At 40.2% G+C, this 20187-nt stretch overlaps 1 protein-coding gene across 1 annotated transcript in view; it reads right to left on the bottom strand.

The window, feature by feature from the left end:
• col12a1b (collagen, type XII, alpha 1b) overlaps positions 1-20187 on the bottom strand; it is a 193266-nt gene that overhangs the window by 108782 nt on the left and 64297 nt on the right. The window contains exons 23-28 of the mRNA XM_084737671.1: positions 15142-15271; positions 11934-12079; positions 9108-9237; positions 8317-8453; positions 5181-5310; positions 2437-2576 (exon numbers count right to left, since the gene is read on the bottom strand). Coding sequence (XP_084593797.1) covers positions 2437-2576; positions 5181-5310; positions 8317-8453; positions 9108-9237; positions 11934-12079; positions 15142-15271 — 813 coding nt within the window. The remainder of the gene's footprint in view (positions 1-2436; positions 2577-5180; positions 5311-8316; positions 8454-9107; positions 9238-11933; positions 12080-15141; positions 15272-20187) is intronic.

Raw genomic sequence — 20187 nt, 5'->3', positions numbered from 1 at the left:
AAGAAGTATGTTACAACATGATAATGTTAAACTATATTTTAATGGTATAGTTGAAGACCCTTCGCCCAATGGCTTTTTCGATTGATTAAGAAATCCTCAGCAAATATTAACCCTTCGACTAAACCCCGCCTCCACAGCGAATGTCCAATCATCGCCTAGCAACTGTAACTAGGCACTGCAGACCTGTCAAGCTCTGCTTTTCTCTACATTTCTCTAAACCAGGGATCTGCAACCTTTACGACACTGATGGGTGTAAATTGAAATATAATTTTCTGTTATTAGTGTGTGAAGAGTAAGAGGAGGAGGACAAAAAAAGTTCCAACTTCTTCCTGTCCCTTTTGAACATAAATGGAATCTGAGTTGCACAGTTGTTACTTACATGTTGCATGTTGCAACTTTTGTAAATTAAATAAAGTAAATTCATCAATGTATTTCTGCAAATTTACCATCATCTCAGTTAGACCCAACCTCTGGAACAAGAAGCATTTTGCAATGATTACAGTCAATAAATGAGAAATCTAATAATGTGAGATTCTGAGATAAACTAACACTGTAATTAACAAGCTGGCACAGATTTCATTCACAGATTTTTGTGCTGAAGTGTGTGATGGGTGGGGAGGCGAAAGTGGGCCCAAAAACAAGCCTGGAGGGCCAAAGTATAACAAGAAGAAAACAAAGGGAGCATTATTGTTGCTTCAGCTAAACAGGATGTTTTTACTTAAATCTTGGCGTACACAATAACTAAGTTTTGTGAAGCATGTCAGTTGAAGGGATCTGTGAAACCACAATGGATCATTCTTGTGATTTTATTTTTATTTTTTTACTTCAGTAATAAAAAAAAATCCTAAATGACAGTTCTGCAGCACCACTGTTTCATTTTTCCTTTAAACGAAACCATCTTCAGTTTCATAATCGTGACTTAATCGACCCTCCTTGGAGAACAATCTGCATGTCAGCAGGACGGAACAGTTAACATGAAGGTGGACGGTTTAAATCTGGACCAGGTCAGAGAGTCTGAGCGGCATCGAGCAGGTGTCCTCGAATGCTCTGAGCCTGAACTCGGAGCTGTGCTGCTGAATTTGAGTTTGGGCTCCAGTTTTAATCAGAGGAAATACCGTGAGGCTTCGGGCTAAAAACCTTCACTGTGGTTGGATTCTGCAGGGATGATGCGGCGACTCGATCCAGATGTTTAATGTCACTGCAGACAGACAGGGCTCATTTGCATATTTTAAGAGAGAGCCCTTAACTGGATTGTTTATCCAGCTGCTGAAGATGCATTTTTGATAACAAATACAAATGTAAAGTGGACAAAACAAATCCAGATAGAATCTGGACGCAAGTCAAGGTGCCAGATGTTTCAGTCTAAGCCAGTAGTAGATGCTGATCTGGGATTTCCAAACTTTCTAAAACTTTTTGGAGACTTTGTCCACGTCTGTTTTTTTCCCCAGAATTAGAAAACATTTTAAGAGGATCCACATGTGCAAAACGCACAATGAACAAAGACGTTAATTTCTTAGACTTACATCCACTGATTAGTTGACTAGTTAAAGAGATAGTTCACCCCAAAATGCTGTCAGACAAATCGGATTTGGTCTGATGGGACATTATTTGAATTTTCCAGGTTTTGGAATAACGGGCCACTGGAAAACTGGGCAGTTCCACCTTAAACCTTTAAAGGAACCCATCGCATAAATACAGGATTTTTTATTTTTCACTAAGCCATAAAAAAGTGATGATTATGGAATGGAACATGCTAAGATATGTTGCTGCAAAATGTAAATTGACAGCTGAACAATAAGCAAACAGGAAATTACTGTGAATTATTCATCATCCATCAGCACTTATTGTTTTCTTGCAATAAAAAAAATTGATATTCAATAGCCAACTCTCCAAGCCTTGTCAGAGCTGCCCAGAACATCAAGAGTTCTGCAAAAATGTGATTTTATTGTCATGTTAAAATAATTAAGATGACAAAACATTTACTGTGATAGATTTCTGTTTGTTGAACATGTTTCAAGTCATGCTGGGTTAAATAAATCAATTAATCATTTCGAATCGATTGTCCTTAGCCTGGTCTGATATCGATTCATAAAATCCCCGAATTGAAATTTTAATATCAGTCTTTTCTCCTGCAGATGTGTGGTGCAGCCTGCAGTTTTAACCATTAGTCTCATGTGACCAACTTTGGTGTAATTTTAGTGTGCATGTTTGATAAAAAGTCCTTGATTAATGCAACTACTCTGGGGTTAATTCTTGATGTAAGCATGAATATTTTTAATAATGCACCAGAAGGGTTCCCGGTACAATTTACAGCATTAGTTCTAAAAACCTGATACATGGACTAAAACATGATAAAATTATGTTAATATCGATTAATCAATCAATTGAAAAATGGTATTTAAAGAAAACAGTCCTGTTTTCTTCTGGCTGACTTACAAACTGGTAGTTGTTCTCGCCCTTCTTGGTCCAGCCGATGCGGTAGAGAGCCACGTCTGGCGCTCCGTGTTCCCAGGTGGCTCTGAATGAGGTCTGGGTCACCTCAGAGAACCTCAGGTTCTTGGGGGCAGGAACAACATCTGTTCACACACACACACACACACACACACACACACACACACACACACACACACACAGAAACAGGAGGGAGGACGGATGTGTTGGTGATTAGAAGGAGGTCTGAGAGATGAGGCAACATCATGTGAAGACGATTTACTGGAGCTGCGAGTGTGGAGCGGACTGCACCTTGTAGGACAACAGGTGTGTGTCTTTGTGTGTTTATTTTATATGCAAGTGATTTGTCTTTAACAATAACAAAGGCCTCTGCCTTTCCTGTTATATGGCGTTTGATCTCGTCCTCTGCTCAGAGGGTTAGGAGCTCCTGGACTTATTGTTTCCCCAATTTGCAGCGATTTTTGGAAGCTGGTCTTCTTCTAACTTGAATTTGTGTTGGGTCACACACAAAAAACTTCATCACAACATCACACACCTGTCTCATCGACTCAGCTCTGTTACTACAATCAGTCCCTCCAGGAAGTTGCAATGCGATCGCAACAATTCACACAAATTCAACCAATTCTGTACGACCTTGCAATTTTGTCCAAACTACGCAACTTTTCCACAAATTTGACCAATCATTGTTGCTTTCTGCGAGTTCCACCAATCATAGCAGTCCCCCACACAAACATCATGTGTGTACGTCTCAATGAACTGACTCAGTGTGTTATTATTTACTTTTTCTTATATTTATCCTGTTTTATTTTGTCATAGGTACTGAAGAGGAAACAAGGTTTGTCATTGTTACTGGCATTTATCAGTGCCCTGTGGATTTTTAAAAGTTATTTTGTCCTGTTTTGACTGAGTTTGAGATCCACAAAAATTTGTGTTTTTTCTTTGTGGAGTACCTCCCTGGTGCACTTTCATCTACAAATGAAGCAGATTTTGTTTGATTTTTTGTAAACCTGAGCCTATTTGGTAAGAGTTACTGGGAACACTCAGAACAAAGTGTATTTTTGTTCTTAGCGGAACAAGCTGTCTTTGATTTGTCATGAATTATAAAAAAAAATTGCAAACACTGCAACATGCATTAAATTTTTTTAGAATAGCTGCCGTGAAATCAGGTATTTTATGGCGCAACAACACCAATAACAGCTCTGTGAAATCATACCCAATTCTGTGTGTGCACATTTAATACAGAATGATGAGGCGGAATAAGGGCGCAACATACCCGCATTGAACAGCAGTGTAAAAGGGACTTGTTGTGTCCCTTTTACTGTGCTTTTTGTTGTGCTTTTGTCCCGCGTCCTGTGAGAGGACCAGTTTTTCCACCCTCACAATGAGGACATTTTTGAAATGTGAGGACATTTGTTATTTGGCCCCTCATTTGTGCAAATGGTTGTTGAAGGGTCAAAAACTTGGATCATGTTAAATGTTGGAGTAAATCTCGTTCATGATCGCAGCCATTTTCTGGCATTTTTTTTGTTGTTGCTATATCTCATGAATGTAGTTGGCTAGCTCGGTAGCTAACTATGTAGGAAGATGACATCCTCATTTTTAATCCTGCCTGCAAAGCTTTGATTGGTTGATTGTTTCTCAAACTCGAGAAGAACCTGTCAACAGGTGATAGAGCAATAATTTCTCCCAGTGGCCACTCGCGGTATTGCAGTGTGCAGTATTTCACTTTTCCCTGTAAGCTACTGTTATAAAAGAGACGCCTGTAAGACCGATGACAGGACACCTCAAACTGCAAACAGGTTCAGTTATGACTCTTATTATGAATTTGTGATCCATGAGGGTTTTATATTTGTAAAACTTTCCTCAAGCCAAGACAAGTGATTTAGAAATCTGCGACCACAGTAATGTTTCTCTGGGCCAGCAGGAGAAACACTACTGGGCAAAAGCTAGAAAGCTTGTTGTGCCAGGCAATCAGTTCTCATCTTTGGGTCCAGTATGCGGTCCATTATAACAGATCGATGGTCAAAAATCACAACACCAGAAATATTTGAACCACTGAACAAATCTGAGATGTAGGCAGCCATTCAGACGTCTGGAACCAGACTCAGTTAGAGTTAAGAGCTACAGAATATACAATGTTAAGGGGAGGAAAACGTGTTTTTCTACAGTTCACCTGGGATTAATGACAAACAGAGCCAATGCAGTAAATGATCACACACAGGTTTAATGGTGCACAGAGAGCGCGGCCCCTCTGGAGGCTGTTTTCAGTCCAGGAGGGGAAGTGAAGAGGAAAGTGAAGTTAAGGCGGAACTGACCACCATCACAGACGCCGTGCACATCTCTAAAACACATGTACTGTTCAGGCACTGCAGAGGGTTTGTGCGACTGGTAAAGTTTGATATTGTTAAAGAAAGATTTTACAGCATACTCCTGTGGGATCGAGCCGTATAGATTCCTTTTTTTGCCAAGATTTTGATATAATTGCTAATAAAACTGAAGCTGCCATTCCAACAACTCACTTTACAATCCATACACCCTACTGTCAAAACTTTTACTGGGATCTATTTCCAACTGAATGCAAAAAAAAGTGAAAATATCTATATACATCTAGACTACTTTAAATTAGGCTGCTGTGGTCCGACTGAGCGACTCAGGTGTGAATGTGTCAGAGAAAAGCTGCTTGGAATTAAAAGGTGACCATCAGACAAAGATGAAAGGCGGATTCAGACCTGTGATAGCGTTTCCGAGCATCGGTGATCCGGGTCCCTCGTCGTAGATCGGGGTGACGGCCACATCGTACTCAGTCTGGGAGATGAGGTTGGTTAGGTCCAGGGTGGTGACGTCACCGTTGACTTCAACCTGCCGGCGACAAATTTAATCATGGATAACTGAACATCGTTCACAGAGAACACAGACCTCGACTGAAGCTGCGTTATTGCAAACATTACTGATGTTACACAGAGCTACCTTGGTCCCTATCTGGCTTTGTCTGTCATGTTGTTGCTGTTGTCATTAACACTGCATTGCATTGTGGGATCTGTTTGCCAGCACAGTGTCCAGTGCTTGCAAACTGTAATATTTCCTATTACTACTATTGATTTCAGACCAAGGTTTTGGACATACTGTTTTTTTAGCGTACTTAAGAACATGTTAGTTTGGAAATTCTGACGCAGCCTACGTGTTGCCAACATCTGAACCATATCTGAAGCTCAAGTGAAGTTAGAGAGTTTTTATGAGACTATTTTTACAGTTTTATATGATATTAATATATTCGTCATGATAAGCAGAGATAAATAAAACTGCACTGAACATCAGGGCGAAGCTGTGACGTATAAAACGCTGAGACATGTCTCCTCAGTCGAGTTTTCCATTTCAGGGGAGAGCTAAGTGAAGTAAGCAGCAGTGGAGAAAAAAAAATCTGCAGGCATTAATAATGTGTGAGCTTCTTCTATCGAGCGTTCAGCTGTAATCCTTAAGAGGAGCTGAATTGGTTCTCGTCATCCATCAAAAATTTCTGGAAACGTCTCGGAGGTGTCCACCGACGGCACCTTCGCCTGCCGATTCATCGCAGACTGTTTGTCCTCCGCTGACATCCAGAGTGAGAAATTATGAGGACGGAGTGTTGCGGGGGACGATCCAGTCAGGCTGGGCCGCCAGCCTGAGCCAGCGCTCCTCTGCCAGCAGGCTGCTTTTCTCATAAAGATCAGCCAACAGAGGGGAGCTGCTGCTCTGCTCTCGACTCGGTCCTGACTGCCTCACTTTCCCAGAACGGAGATATCACCCCTGACTAAAACTTCACCTCTGTGAAGCTCTCGCTGAGGTTTTATGGATAAAAAACACCTCTGAATGACCTTAAACACAACACGAACATTTTCAAACAGCCACTGTGAGGGAGTAACGACTGGTACCTGCCAGCAGAAAAGGTCACGGCTGTGCATCCCTGCTGTACACGTGAGACCCATTTACACCATTTAAACGGTACTTTCAAAGTTGGACGGTGTTTGACCTGCGCATGAGGACAAAGACGCAGGCTGCTAGGGATTCACAGACTCCAAAACCGTCAGATTGTTTTGCAAAGAAGAAAAGAAGAAATGGATGGAGCCTGACTTTACACCTCATTACTTTCAGACTCTTTTAGGCCCAATTAGCTAAAATCAAACGTCATTTTCATTTCTGTTGGTTATAGTCATCAAGTTAGCTCCAGCTAACTTTTTTTAATACCAATTAATGAAATGTAATTAAGGTATTTTTCAACCTGAACCCTATTTTCACCAGAAGCATCTAATTATTTGCTCTCATCAAAACCATTTACAGAATTACTGAATTTTATCATCAAAAAATATGTTTCATTGAGTGTTTTTGAACATTTCCTCATATTTTTTTGTCTAAGCATCTGATGAGGACAGTCAGTCTTGAAACTGGTGCAGTACTGAGCGAGTCCGGAGCAACGTTCAGCAACAAAACAGGCTGCAAGGTAATCCTTACGGACATTGGATTAAATAGGGAATATATTGCCTTCACGTTTTCTGAATCTGTCTCCACAGCAGATTAGAAAGACTCCTCACATCACTTCCTCTAACCAATCAATATTCTTCCATATGGACTGCCTACATAAGCTGAGTCCAAACAATATTTCCTTTGGTCAGCCTACAATAAACTTTTCTTATGCCACTCCTTGTGTCAATTCTCACTTTTTTGTCTTACTTTACTTAACTTATGGAAACTTTAAGTCGTATTACATGAGTGGTATGTTCTTAATTAATAATGATAGGATTAGTGGATATTTGCATGTATTATGAATGAGTGTTCCTGAGGGGTTTTAGGCAAATTCTCCTTCACATTCCTTGTAATTAAAATATACTGTCTTTTTAAATTCTCCATATGTGTAAATAAACAAACAAAGCGTTTGTTTTTGTCACTGACAGGCTCAGATTGTGCCTGACAACACTTTGGAAAGGATTCCTACAGATAAGATCCTTCTTGTTTAACCAGAAACAGATGTTTATTGGCTCTCAGTAAAGCCACCAGACTCCTTTTACAGAATCAGTCATTTTATCATCGTAAAACACACTTCATTTAAGCTTGAAAGAAACAAAATAAAACTCACCAAAAACATCTCTCCACTGTTCTAACAATCACAAACTCTGGTTTGGTTGAAATAAACCCTTAACTCACAGAGTTACAGCTTGTTTCACGGCTCACAGCTGCTGTGGTCTCCCTCAATACTGGACCGATTTCAGAAAAATGTTATCTCCCATTAGTTACTCAGAGGCAAAAACACTGGAAAATCGGGTTCAGGTTGAAAACATGAACTTACCTTTTAATGTCCTGATTATTTTCCTTTATTGCTCAGTTTATTAAATGTCATAAAATGGTGAAAAGTGTCAGTCAGGTTCAATCAGTTCCTGATAAATCAATCTAAAACCCAAAGATATTCAGTTTACAGTAAATATAAAACAGAAAAGCAGCAAATTTTCATATTTAAGAAGTTGGAATCAACCAACCTGCAAAATAATTGATTAAACATTTACATTTACTTTTAAAGCTAAATTGACAGCTCAAATTTTCTAACATACATGGTAGAGCTGAAATAATTACATTTTTTGGACATTTTGTTTGTGAAAATAAGAGATGATCAATCAATAGTGAAACAAATCATTAGTTGTGAACCTAATATGGAGTTTATCTGTTCAAAACTCTTCTTCAGTGAAAAGGTTACGGCTATCTGCCTGTTTTTTAACTTTGAATCAGGGGATTTGATGTATTTTAACTCTCTAATTGAAGGGGGATTGTATGCAGTGTTTTTAAGTGATCCTGTCATCCTGCATTAGAGGTTAACACTGACAGACCAAACCTCAGTTTTACCTCTTTCAGGTCTCCTTCCTCTGGTTTGTAGGTGATCATGTATTTGCGGACGGGTCCAGGAGCAGCGTCCCAGTTGAGCCTCATGGTGCTGTGAGTAACATCAGTGATCGTGAGGACTCCAGCAGGAGGCCTGGGCACTGAGGGAGGACAGGGAGCGGACAGAAACTTAAACCATCCTGAACGAAATATGAAAACATTTACAAGCCCAGAATCGATGTCAGTGTTTCTGTGAAGAGATTAAAAGAATCTGACGGACATGGTGGCGCCAAAACTAACTGAATAGCTGAAAAACAGACAGACAGCAGCTCGGGTTTTCAATGCTGCCGCTTTGGATATTTGGTTATTCAGTGCATCTGTTTTCTATCTATAAGTCCTCAATCCAAAATATAAACTGATGTGATCCAGATCTAATAAAATAACTGTGGACATGAAAATAAAACTGAGATAAATTCTGTTAAAGTTATTAGGTTTTATAAAACCATAATTAATTTTTTAAAAAGTTATATTTCAAAGCATGTAAGTTCTGGTGTCTTGTAAACACGGTGCAGTGAACATAACACAATGATTTTCCAAAACATTAGTGAAAAGGATGTGTTCAAATACTGTCTTACATTTCTTAATAATCACGTTTTGTTTACTTGACAAACAACTCGGTGATGCAAACCTATTATTATTTCAAACTGAACTTCAGTCTAATTTTACTCGTCCAGTTTTTCTTTGTCAGCTGAGGTTGAAATAAATGTCTGCAGAGATAAAACTCATGTCACAGTCAGTATAGAATCAGTACATACATGTGACTCCACTTCCCTCCAGAGGGTCGCTGGCAGCTTCTCCATGCAGAGCGTAAAGTGTGATGCCGTACTCTGTGTTTGGTATCAGCTGCGTCAGCTGGACGTCAGTTGTGTCTCCTCCAACACGAACCTACAGAGAGAGAGAGAGGAGGAAAACAACCAGAGGAGACGGGGAGGTGGGGAAAGAGGAATGCAGGTGGAGGTTGGACAGCAGAAGAAAAAGGACTCATAAGTGTTTGTTGTTGTTGTTTTCAACACCTGGTGAGCAGGCCTGACTCTTACCCCTGCTGACCTCTGAAAAAAACACACATCTTTTATAATGAAACTGCACCAAAACTGCTGATGTAACAATCATGACATCCAGTGCTTCCACACAAACTGAAAGTGACACAGGAATGCTGAAGGTGTAATTTGTTAATCAGCTCCAGCGTTTCTGCATGTTTTAGCTCAATTTATTACAAATTACCTGCAGCATACCAAGGCTTTGTTCAGGCTACAGTAAAAAAAATCTTTAAGGGCACTTTCACATCGACCTCGTTTAGTCTAGACTGACTGTTTTCAGTTTGATCCAAACCACAATTAAAGGTGTGAAACCTCTCCCAGACTACATTCCAGATCAAAAAGCCAGAGTTTGGTGAAAAGAGGTGGTCTCGGGCCAAACCCTGGTTCGGCTACCTGCCGAACTGTAATCACGCCGACGTCAGAAGTACGCTAGAAACCAATCAATGTCAAATACAGAGAGACGCAGCCCACGCAGGAGATGACGACAGGACGCAGGTATGACATGTAAAGTTCTTTAGTGCGCTTGGATAATTGCAATGTGAAACCAAAACTAACTGGACTAAATGTAAACAGCGTCACAAAAAATGAACCTTGGTTCAGACTTTTAGGTGTGAAAACACCCCAAGACAGACAGTCTGCACCGTTATTTCCAAGTGATCACATCAGATTTGTGTGTCCAGACGAAGCAGCAACCTCCAGGGCAGAAAAATGAAGCCAACGCAGAAGTGCAAAAAACTGCAGTTCCTTAAGTGACCACTTGAGGCTGGTTTCAAAAGCGAGTCAATGGCAGGGTCTACAGTGTCTATGGTCCAGACATCATCAAGCTATCTGCACTGGTTTCTGTGGTAACGACGTAGACAACAGTAATTAACGGTGGTGACGTAGCTTTCCATCATGGAAGCATGAAAAATTGAGATCCATCATCTCAAACTTTAATCAATCATGGGGTCACGTTGGAAGTGACACAAAAGATACTTCTGACAAATCATCTCCAAACGTGGTTTGGATCTTATGTGTAAAAACTGCAGACTTTATAAAATCAATGTGAATAAAATCTTGATATGCCAATAAAAAGGATTTCAGCTGGCAGTCTGAAGAGTATTAAAATGCACATTATTGGTCGGAGGGTGTTTTTCCTGGTTTGGGCCCTTGAGTTCCAGTGAAGACGAATCTTAATGCTCTGGTGTACAATATTTTAGGCAAAGATGCTTCCAACCTTGTGTCAACAGTTTTGCGTTCGGTCCTGCTCCTGCTTCAACATGACAAAGCCAGGAAAGCTCCATAACGAACTGTTTGGTGTGGAAGAACTGGACCGTCCTGTAAAGAAACCCGACCTCGACCCCATCCAACACCTTTGGGATGAAATGAAACTCTGAGACCATGAGCCAGACCTGATCGCTCAACATCAGAGTCACTAAAGCTCTTAGTGCTCCTGCAGCTGAGTTCCAAATTCAGATGGAAAGACTGAAACCAGAGGGTTGTCCACATACTTTTGGCCACTTTGTGCATACTTTGCATGATTGTCCATTTCTTCCTACTTTCCAGGCACAAATACATTATAAAAGGCTCAATCAATCAATATTACATGTCTAGTAATTAAGGTTGATAAATAATGGAATGCTTCACTTCAGTCTGAGGTCCTGATTCACACTGCAGGTACGTTTTTTCCAGTAAAGAAAGCCCACCTTGCAGTGCATTAAATCATCCCTTACATTTTCCTCTGCTGTATAATTGCACATGAAGGTCAACGCCACAGAGGCGTTGAGTTATAGCATCTGTTCTGTTTATATCATCCTGATGACTTCACGCCGTGAGCTAATCCTTCCCATTACCCGCCGTGTCTGTGGGTTCTGCTTTTTGTAGGCCTGCACTAAGCCGCGCTGCTAAAGTCCACTTCCTGCTCTGCAAAAAACAGCGCTCATCGTATCGCCATCTGGAAGCACTAAGGCGGCGTGAGCAGAAACCCGCTCTTATAAAGTCAATGTGGAAATGCTGAGCACACAAATTAAGATGTGGGTGAGTTTGTGTGTGTTTGTAAAGAGTTTGTATCCCTGGTGTTTTAGGGCGATTGTGTGCTCGCATTGTGGGAGCATCTGTTCACTCACTCACATCAACGCCAGACATATGGGGACATAATGCTGATCTCACCAAATAAACCTTTAAATGTCAATGTTAACACTTTTTTGGCTAAGTAAATGTAAAGATGATGTCCCTTTGCTCTTTTCTATACCCATCATTCACAGACAGAGGTAGGGCAGCTGACAAAAGATTAGCTACACTGAACTACTGGAAATCCTACGCCAGCTAACAGTGCATGCTGCTAACATTCTTGATAGGGACAATGCATGTTAAAGAACATTATCAGCTAAAAAGGTTAATCACGTAGCAGAGCTTCCACTTCCTCTTTGAACTTGTCTGTTTACTTATTACAAAGGACCCTGTAATTTCAGAAAACTGAATTACTGGTTTCTAAGTGGATGTCTGTCAGTAAACTTGTTGAAAACACAATCTCTCAGGTTGTATTTGAAGGAAGAACAACTTTACCTCCTTCTCCTGCTGAGGCTCTGTGGCGTTGATGGATTTGTACAGAAGCATGTAGCCTGTGGCACCGTCCGCCTCCTCCCATCTCACCCTCATGGTGGTGGAGGTCTCATCGTAAACATTCATGTTCTTCGCAGCTGGAAGAGGCACTGAGAGGACAAAAAACACACACGGTCAGAGCGAGGAAAGGCTCAATAAAACAGCAGGAACAATCAGTTCAATATCTTTTATCAGATTAGTAGATTAGCTCTGTATCTGATATGTTAATGGTTTTACTAGTTTGAAGTATCTGAATGTGACTAAAAGCAACAGTCAGAGATTCTATGGACCAAATGACTGATTCAGTGGATTAGCAATGATTTCTTTTGGCACATAATAAGGGCAGTGACACAAACAGGCAAGCAACATCGAGGTCATGCTTTAAAAAATCCCAGGATGTCCCAAAGAGCTCATAAAGTTTAGCACTTTTGATGTGCAGAATATTTGGTATCACACGCTCGCTATGGTTTTCTGGTCTTTTAAACAGTGTTTTAGGTTTTGGTTTTGGTTTTTTTGGCTTTATTAGAAAGCGCACACTGTGGTTTTGCACGCACTGGCTACAGTTTATTGCGATCTGCAGGAAACTGATTTCTGTGAACAAGAAAACTGGTGTTTTGGGTTTTAATGGGGTTCAGGGATCAAAGAATAAGTCTGGCAATGTACTTCACTTTTGTCCAACAAACAAATCCCATGAAGAGACTCAAACCAACAATGAATTTATCCTAAAAACAGTCTGATATGTTCCTCCAAAGACTGACATATCTTACTCCTCTTTGCCAAAGATCTGGAGTTGATTCCACCAGTAAAACAGAAATTTCAGCAATTTACTTTAAAAACTTCAAAAAAGCTTTTGTCGTAGAAACAATTTAAAAACATCCCCTGAAACCTTCAACGGTCTACTTTAAAATGTATATCATTAGAAAGCCTTTTTTTGTAGAATTACATGAGAGGAATAAAAAGACATGAGGCACATTTCAGTCTCACTCATTTAAAAATGACCTATTCATAAGATAATGGCATGATAATGATTCTGCAGTCCTCATTGGCTCATTACGAGGCAAGAAAATGTGAAAACGCCCAATTTGACTCCCATAAACAGGAGGTGGATGAGGACAGACAGTGGAAAGGGGCTCTATTTATTGTGTAGGTCATGATTTAGTCACCTGTGTGCGATTAAAAGAACAAAAGAGCTGGTGTGTTCAGCTCAAATGTCTTTAGGGTGTGACGGGTGGCGATCCAAAAAAAAAATCACAAAATAGCAAATAAAGTCGTCAGCGCGAGGAAATAAGTATTTAACGTTTTTATTGTTGCACATTAAAAGTGTTCAGTTTTAATGGATTTATTGTTGCTGCATTGTTAAAAGTGGTTGGCTAAATACTGATTTGCTGCTCACCTCTGTGTGGCCAACATCTGTGTACCTGAGGTTCAGAGCTCAAACGTCTCAGCCAGGATGTTTAAATGTGCTTTTTATAATATATCAGCATGACTGAAAACAGGTTTTGGTATGTTTTGTTTATGTTTATGGTTGATTTAAACAACAACAACAATAAAAAAGATTCATATTCTTACTTTTCTCAGATTATTGGTCATGAGCTTGTACTGAATATAAATGTGCAGCACATTGGGATCAATGTCCAAATGACGATTATCTTCCTTGTTGATTGATCAGTCGATTATTTTCTTGATTAAGCATATTAGTGGTTTTCTGACCATGAAATGTCAGAAAATTGTGAAAAGTGTCGATCAGTTTTTCCCAAAGCTCAAGATGACGTCCTCAGATATTTTGTTTTTTCCACAACTCAAAGATTTTCAGTTTACTGTCATAAAGGAGCAAAGAAACAATAAAATATTCACATATAAGACGCTGAAATCTAGAATTGCTGCAGCCCTACTAGAGACAGGTGAAATATATTAAATGTCAAACTACACCAAATGTTTCTGACAGGCCGAAGACTACATGAGGTTTTAAATAACTCAATCGAAGATCAAAAATCAATTGATTTCTACAGACGAACAACTTATTTATAAAATTACACGAACACTTGGAACAAATGATGTGCTCCTTCATTGACAATAATTGCGATGAAATATTGATATCATATTAATCATCCACATATTAACAGTTAACTCCTAAACATTTGTCAAGAAAGAGACCAAAACACATTTTAAACAAAGTTAAAGATGAATTTAACTGATGCTATATGTAATGAGATAATAATACAATATTGTTATCTTCTTATCTTATTCTTTTGGCCAGGATAATTGTTTAAAATCAGAAAATCATAAAAGCAGAAGACGTGTGATATTTGGCTTTTTAAGACCGTGTTTTTGTACATTAAATCCTGTCTCCTGGCTGTTTTAGCACCATGTCAGATCAATGGAGGACACCTCCGCCCAAAGCCGCAGCCTCTGGCCTTTACAGACGTGATGCTTGAGCCTCGCTGACAGGCTGCAGACTGCGTTTTCAGGACGACATCATGACCAAACTGAGTGTTAGTTTAACAAATGAGGCCACAGCGATCTAATGGCTGCTGGTACCATCCAAGTGGCCGACGACAGAACAATCAGTTATTGTTTTATGACAGCGGGAAACAGCTCGTTGTAAAAATCAGTTGAACAAATAAAGCAAGACATTAAAGGACAAATGAGCATATAAAAGCACTTAGAGCCATGCATTAACACGTCGTTAAATTATATCAGTTTATTTAAGATGTACGCAAAGACCGCAGCCCTGATGAATCACGCTGTGACTGTTGGCTCAAAGTGACTCCCACCTCGCCCGCCACAGACGAGCATCAGCTCACAGCACTGCATCATGGGACGCTGTTTGTGTGAAGCGGTTTTCCGCCTCAGATCAGATGCTTAATATACGTTGTATAAACAGCAGCAGGGGAAAAAAGCAAGCAAACAAGTTCCATCGATCGTGTGAAAGTCAAGTTGTTTATCTCACAAACCATATGGAAGAAACAAAAGCTTTTTCCCACAACAGTGAAACACCACAGAGCCACGATGCCGTCCGCCTTTAAAGCTCCTCTTTCATCACATCTGTCGTCTCAAAGGGCAACCGATGTCTTGTGAAAAAGCCAAAACCGAGCGCTTCGGAGGAAGTGACTTTTGAAGTTTAAAAAAAGAGGAAGAGGAAGGCAAAGATGTGATGAAGAAGCACACTCACAGGTGGTCTCGGTGCCCTTCAGAGGCTCGCTGCTCTCCTCGCCAACCACGGAATAAACATTGACGAGATACTCGGTCAGAGGGGTCAGGCCTTCCAGCACCAGGGTGCTCACAGACCCGTCGACCAGCACCTGAAACGATAAAGGTTAAAGGTTATTATCATACTGTGGGTGGACAGTAATTTTCCACTCTGACGAACTCTGGAAGATTTAATCCAAACGTCAAACAATTACGACAAAGTTGTTGCACATCATAAAGTCTGCCAACAGTTCATCAGAAACCCTCGGCCGTCTTTTCTGGTCTCGCCCCAAGCTCCAGAGTTTCTGGGATGACATTTTTCATTTGTGCAGCGGCGTATACAGCGGACAGCTAATCCCTGACGGTCTTATGTTGGGGTTGCTTCCAACTGTTCTTTGACTCTTCCCTCTGCGTTACAACAGGCCTCGTGTTTGTTATGGTCACAGCAAAATTGGTCATCCTGAGAGAGAGGAAATCTGTTCCCCCTCAAGCAAAGTTCAGTTGCCTCCGACAGCTCCCAGCAAATACCATGACCTAAATGACTGAGAATCTTTACAGACATTTCCCTTCTTGATTTAAAAAAATGGCTAAATGACAGTTTCTTGTCTATATCTTGAAGAAATACTCCGTCCAACACCCACCACAAGATCTTAAGCTCTGCGGACCATTTATTGATCATATTAGGAAGGAAAGGTGTCAACCTGGGATCTAATTGGATTGGGATTGTTTGAGTGCAACAATTCTCCAAATCAACAATCTGAGATGACTTTAAATTTCAGCATTTATCCATTTTGCACTGATCATCTGACAATGCCTGATGAAAATCTCTGTACACCGTAAAAACAGCAAAGTTGAGAAAACTCCAAATTTCAAGGCAACGTACTGCAATATTTTTTTTGAGCCCAACTCAAATTCTTAAATTAAAAAAGTTTACCATCCACTAATCTTTTGTTGAGATAATTTACTTTATAATAATAATTTACTATTTAGATAAACTTTAATCTTTGAATTAAGTTTAAATTTAAACTGTTTAATTTTTCAGGCACTAAAAAAAAAGTTTTTATTTAGTTTCTAAAACTTAAAGATTCAAGTTTATCTAAAGAAGAAAAGTAAATTATCTAAACTAAAGATTGTCAGTCAGCAAAACTTGTTAAATTTTATTTCAAATCTTAAGACTTGAGGTGGGTTCAAAACTCAAAAATCTGTTGCAGTGTGCTGCCTTGAAATTTCTCATCTTTTTTGATCCAGCTTCCCCCGCAGCCTGTACAACAGACAAGACAACATTAATGTCACATAAAAAATGACCTCAGGAGGACGAGCAGTTTGTCAGCTAGCGATTATGTGAGTTAGAAATCTCAAAAAGTCAAATATTTGGATGAAACGATGCTGATCTGAACTCTTCTGGCGATCAGGGACCTGTGGATCACTGACTGGTGGTCGTCCAGGTGTCGTATTTTCACCATTAGATGATCACCGTCTGTTCAGCCGAAACTATCGTCTTGCCTTCGTGTGCTGATGGGAAAGTCCTCGGGTGGGACGTCCAACTTGGCTGATAAACAGTGTCACATTCCTGCTCTATTCTGCTGGAAAATCAAACCCAGAGGAGGAATGACAAACAAACACTGCAGCTCCTCGAGCTGGAGGAATGCTCCGCTTTGTGGTCTGCACAAAAACGTCCATTTTATCAAGATATTTATGTCTGTAGTTGATTAGGTGCAACCTGTTTCCAACGCAGTTTTTCCCAAAAACCGAGGTTTTTATTCTAGTGGAACAACCTGCTTTGACCTTTGCTGAATCAAGATACAAACACTCACTTCTAGAAAAGGTTGAAATATTCTTATTTTTCACTCGAATTTAGTCAAGAAAACGCTGTTTTACAGTGTGTTTTGTGGATCCTGCTCTAAGAAACAGGTTTACTGAGTTATCTGGATAATTTTGCTGCTTAAGCCACAGAGCAGTTTTTTGTTTTTTTCCTCGACACTTATTTGAGTGCAGACAGGAAACGAGAAAAGAAAGAGGTGTCATTGGGGCTGGATATAATTTAAAAAATTACAATACCAGCAGCCTTAAAGTGATTCGATACCAATACAGTACTTCATTTGATTACTATTCTGTTATTTTGGTGACTCAGGATACACAGAGTATTGAATGCAGTCATCCATCTTAAGATTTAATGCTCTAAATAAATAAACCATAAACCAGCTCTCTGAATAAACCATATTTTTGTTTTCATGGTGGAGACACACACTCCATTTTTGTGTGGTTTCGTGTTGGATTGATTAAATTGGAGTAAATATTTTCAGATGTTATTCTTCAGCACATAAAATTAAAAACAAAAAAGTGGGGATGCATATTTTATTGTGATGTGTTAGTTATGTCGAGCATGTGTCAAGTCTTGAGATGGTTTTCATCGTGTCATGAAATGAAGTGATCCCAGCTGAAAATCACAGCTTCACTTAAACAGTTTGACCACTGGTGGTCAGAAATGTGAACTCAAGTCACGACTCTGATCGATCTTGAGCTCTATTTCACATCTGGTGCAAAGCTGTTGCACTGGTGGCGAAGTTGACTTTGCTATCTTACACTGGAGCAGTTGCCATTTTTGCCACATCTGCAAGATAGCCAATGAACTTGCGCCTGGTCTGCACGGCCGTGTGCAGGAGGTCTAAAAATTAAGGGAAAACGAAGGCGTGGCCAGGAGCATTTGCTTAAACCGGCTAAAACCTGTTCGAAGCGCAAAGTCAGTGGCGCGATCAGTCTGTCTGGAAAAGATAACACCCAGCACGTTTGGCTGAAGCTCACGTCTCCATCCACAATCACATAACACCTTTATTTATCTCTCACAGCGTGCACACGTGCAAAATTATTGTCACTAATAAGGAATTCATATTACAATTACAGCTGACACTATCTACAGCGACTGGGCTGGCTGCTCACGGGAGCAGGGATCGCACTCGTCGGACCACCGAGAGAAGACGGCTTCTCAGGGGAGTCGAACCGGCTCACGACTGCAGTAACCGTGAGCATAGCTGCCTCTGTTTTCATCGGCTCTGTGTGTGTTTTTCCCGTTTCTTTTCACACTGTCCTACATTTTCTGATCGTGGGCTTGTTGCAGCTGTGGCATAACACGACTGTTTAAACTCTTAAACGCTCACAGCGACACAAAACACCAACTTTAGCTCACTGCCACCATCTTTTTGGGTCTATTTGTTGCACACGTTTCTCGTTCTCCCTCCAGGTTCTCTTGGCAGTGAGCCACGACCTCAACCTGGAGCTTCCTTGTGTCTGTCTGCTTTTATTTTAAGAATTCACTCTCTTGTTACACAGGTTGTAAATCACTTTAGATAAGACCTGCATATAAATATCACATATCTCATGTTGCTGAGCTCATACGTGCTCTGCGGCTCAGCGTAAACAGATGAGAGAGGAGCGAGAGGCCGTGCGGTGAGGCGTCTCAGACCAGTGTGAGGTCTATAACGTTAAACTAAGTGGATCCAGTGGAAACTCTGCTTGATTTCAGACGAGCCCGATTATAATCACACAGGCTCCATCTGACAAGGGCCAATAAAAGCACAAGGGATGGAAGAGATCCAGTGCTCTGTTTTTAAAGATAGCACTGACAGGAGGTTAAGTGTAAACTAAACGCAGGTTCACCAACGCAACTGGCATCCAGATTTCAGTCCTGAGGGCCCAGCAGAGAGGGCTTTGAATAAAAGCCAGACCTGAGTGTTTGGAAACACCTTCAAGTGCCGGTTTCTAACCTGTTTTTTGTGACGTTTGCCACATAGTACAACACAAAGCAGAATATTAAACAACGGGTGGGGATTTAAGTGTCAATTAGTCTGTTTGTGTGTGACCGACAACCTGTCATTATCTAAATTCACAGGAAGTCGTAAATCTCACCTGAGTGTTAAGGTTCACAGAGATAAACAAACAAAAGAGTTTATCTGTTACAGTTTAAGTCGGTCTAATGGGAGCCAAAGGGAATTAATAAGGAAACAAGATGCTATTTGATATTCAGGATCTTTTCCAGCACTCACAGATGGTAGACATAAAGTTTCTGAACCAGGAAACACACCGAGCAGATTCCTATAACGAAGCTCTATGAAACAGACCAATTATCTGAGTCTTTTTGACCTTTTATACCTGGAACAATGAAGTAAAAATGATCCAGAACAACAACGAACAAACCAGCACTTTATCAAAAACAGGCTCGAGATGTGAGGGGGAATACGATCATCCCCGCTTCTTTTGTGTCAGTTGATTTTAACTTGGGTCATGGGTGTAATATTATTCATCTGGTCTGGTTCTTCTTCCTTGATGTGATGTGAACATGAGTTAAATGGGGACCTATTACGCTCATTTCCAGTTTTATATTTATTCTGGGACGCCACCAGAGAAGCTTTGCATGATTCACAGATCAAAAACATCCTTATTTATCTAATACTGGCGCTTCACGCAGCGTTTTAGCTCTGGCACAGCCTGAAACACTGTCTCCATTAATTGATCGGTTGTTTTCCTCAATAAATGATGATGAAAAATGTTGATCAGTTTTTGCCAAAGTCCAAGATGACGTCCTCAGATGTCTTGTCTTGTCTTGTTTTGTCCACGACCCAAAGATATTCAGTTTACTCTCAGAGAGGAGTAAAGAAACCAGAAAATATTCACCTTTAAGAAGCTGGAATCAGTGAATCTTTATTAAGTTATTTTTCTTCAAAAAATACTGAAACTGATTAATCTATTATCATCATACTTGCCAATTAATTTAGTTGAATTGATTAATTGCTGTTGCTCTACAAACACAACTAACTTCATTCATTGATTCTGGTGAAACTGGATCATATTTTATGGAGACAATAACTCTGGAGTCTCTTGATGGACGGATTGTTGTTAATCTAACTGCTTACTGTAGCTGCTGTTAGCTAGTTAGCTCAGTTAGCTCAGTTAGCTGTGCAGCAAGTGATTCCATTCTCTACTTGCACAATGTTTTGTGATATATATACATTTTACGAGCTGCACATCTGTTTAT

Source organism: Lutjanus erythropterus, chromosome 15, assembly GCF_056507025.1.
Source record: "Lutjanus erythropterus isolate fLutEry1 chromosome 15, fLutEry1.hap2, whole genome shotgun sequence".
NCBI lineage: Eukaryota > Metazoa > Chordata > Actinopteri > Lutjaniformes > Lutjanidae > Lutjanus > Lutjanus erythropterus.
The sequence above is the reverse complement of the archived record's forward strand: the minus strand, read 5'-3'. Positions and strand labels throughout refer to the sequence as shown.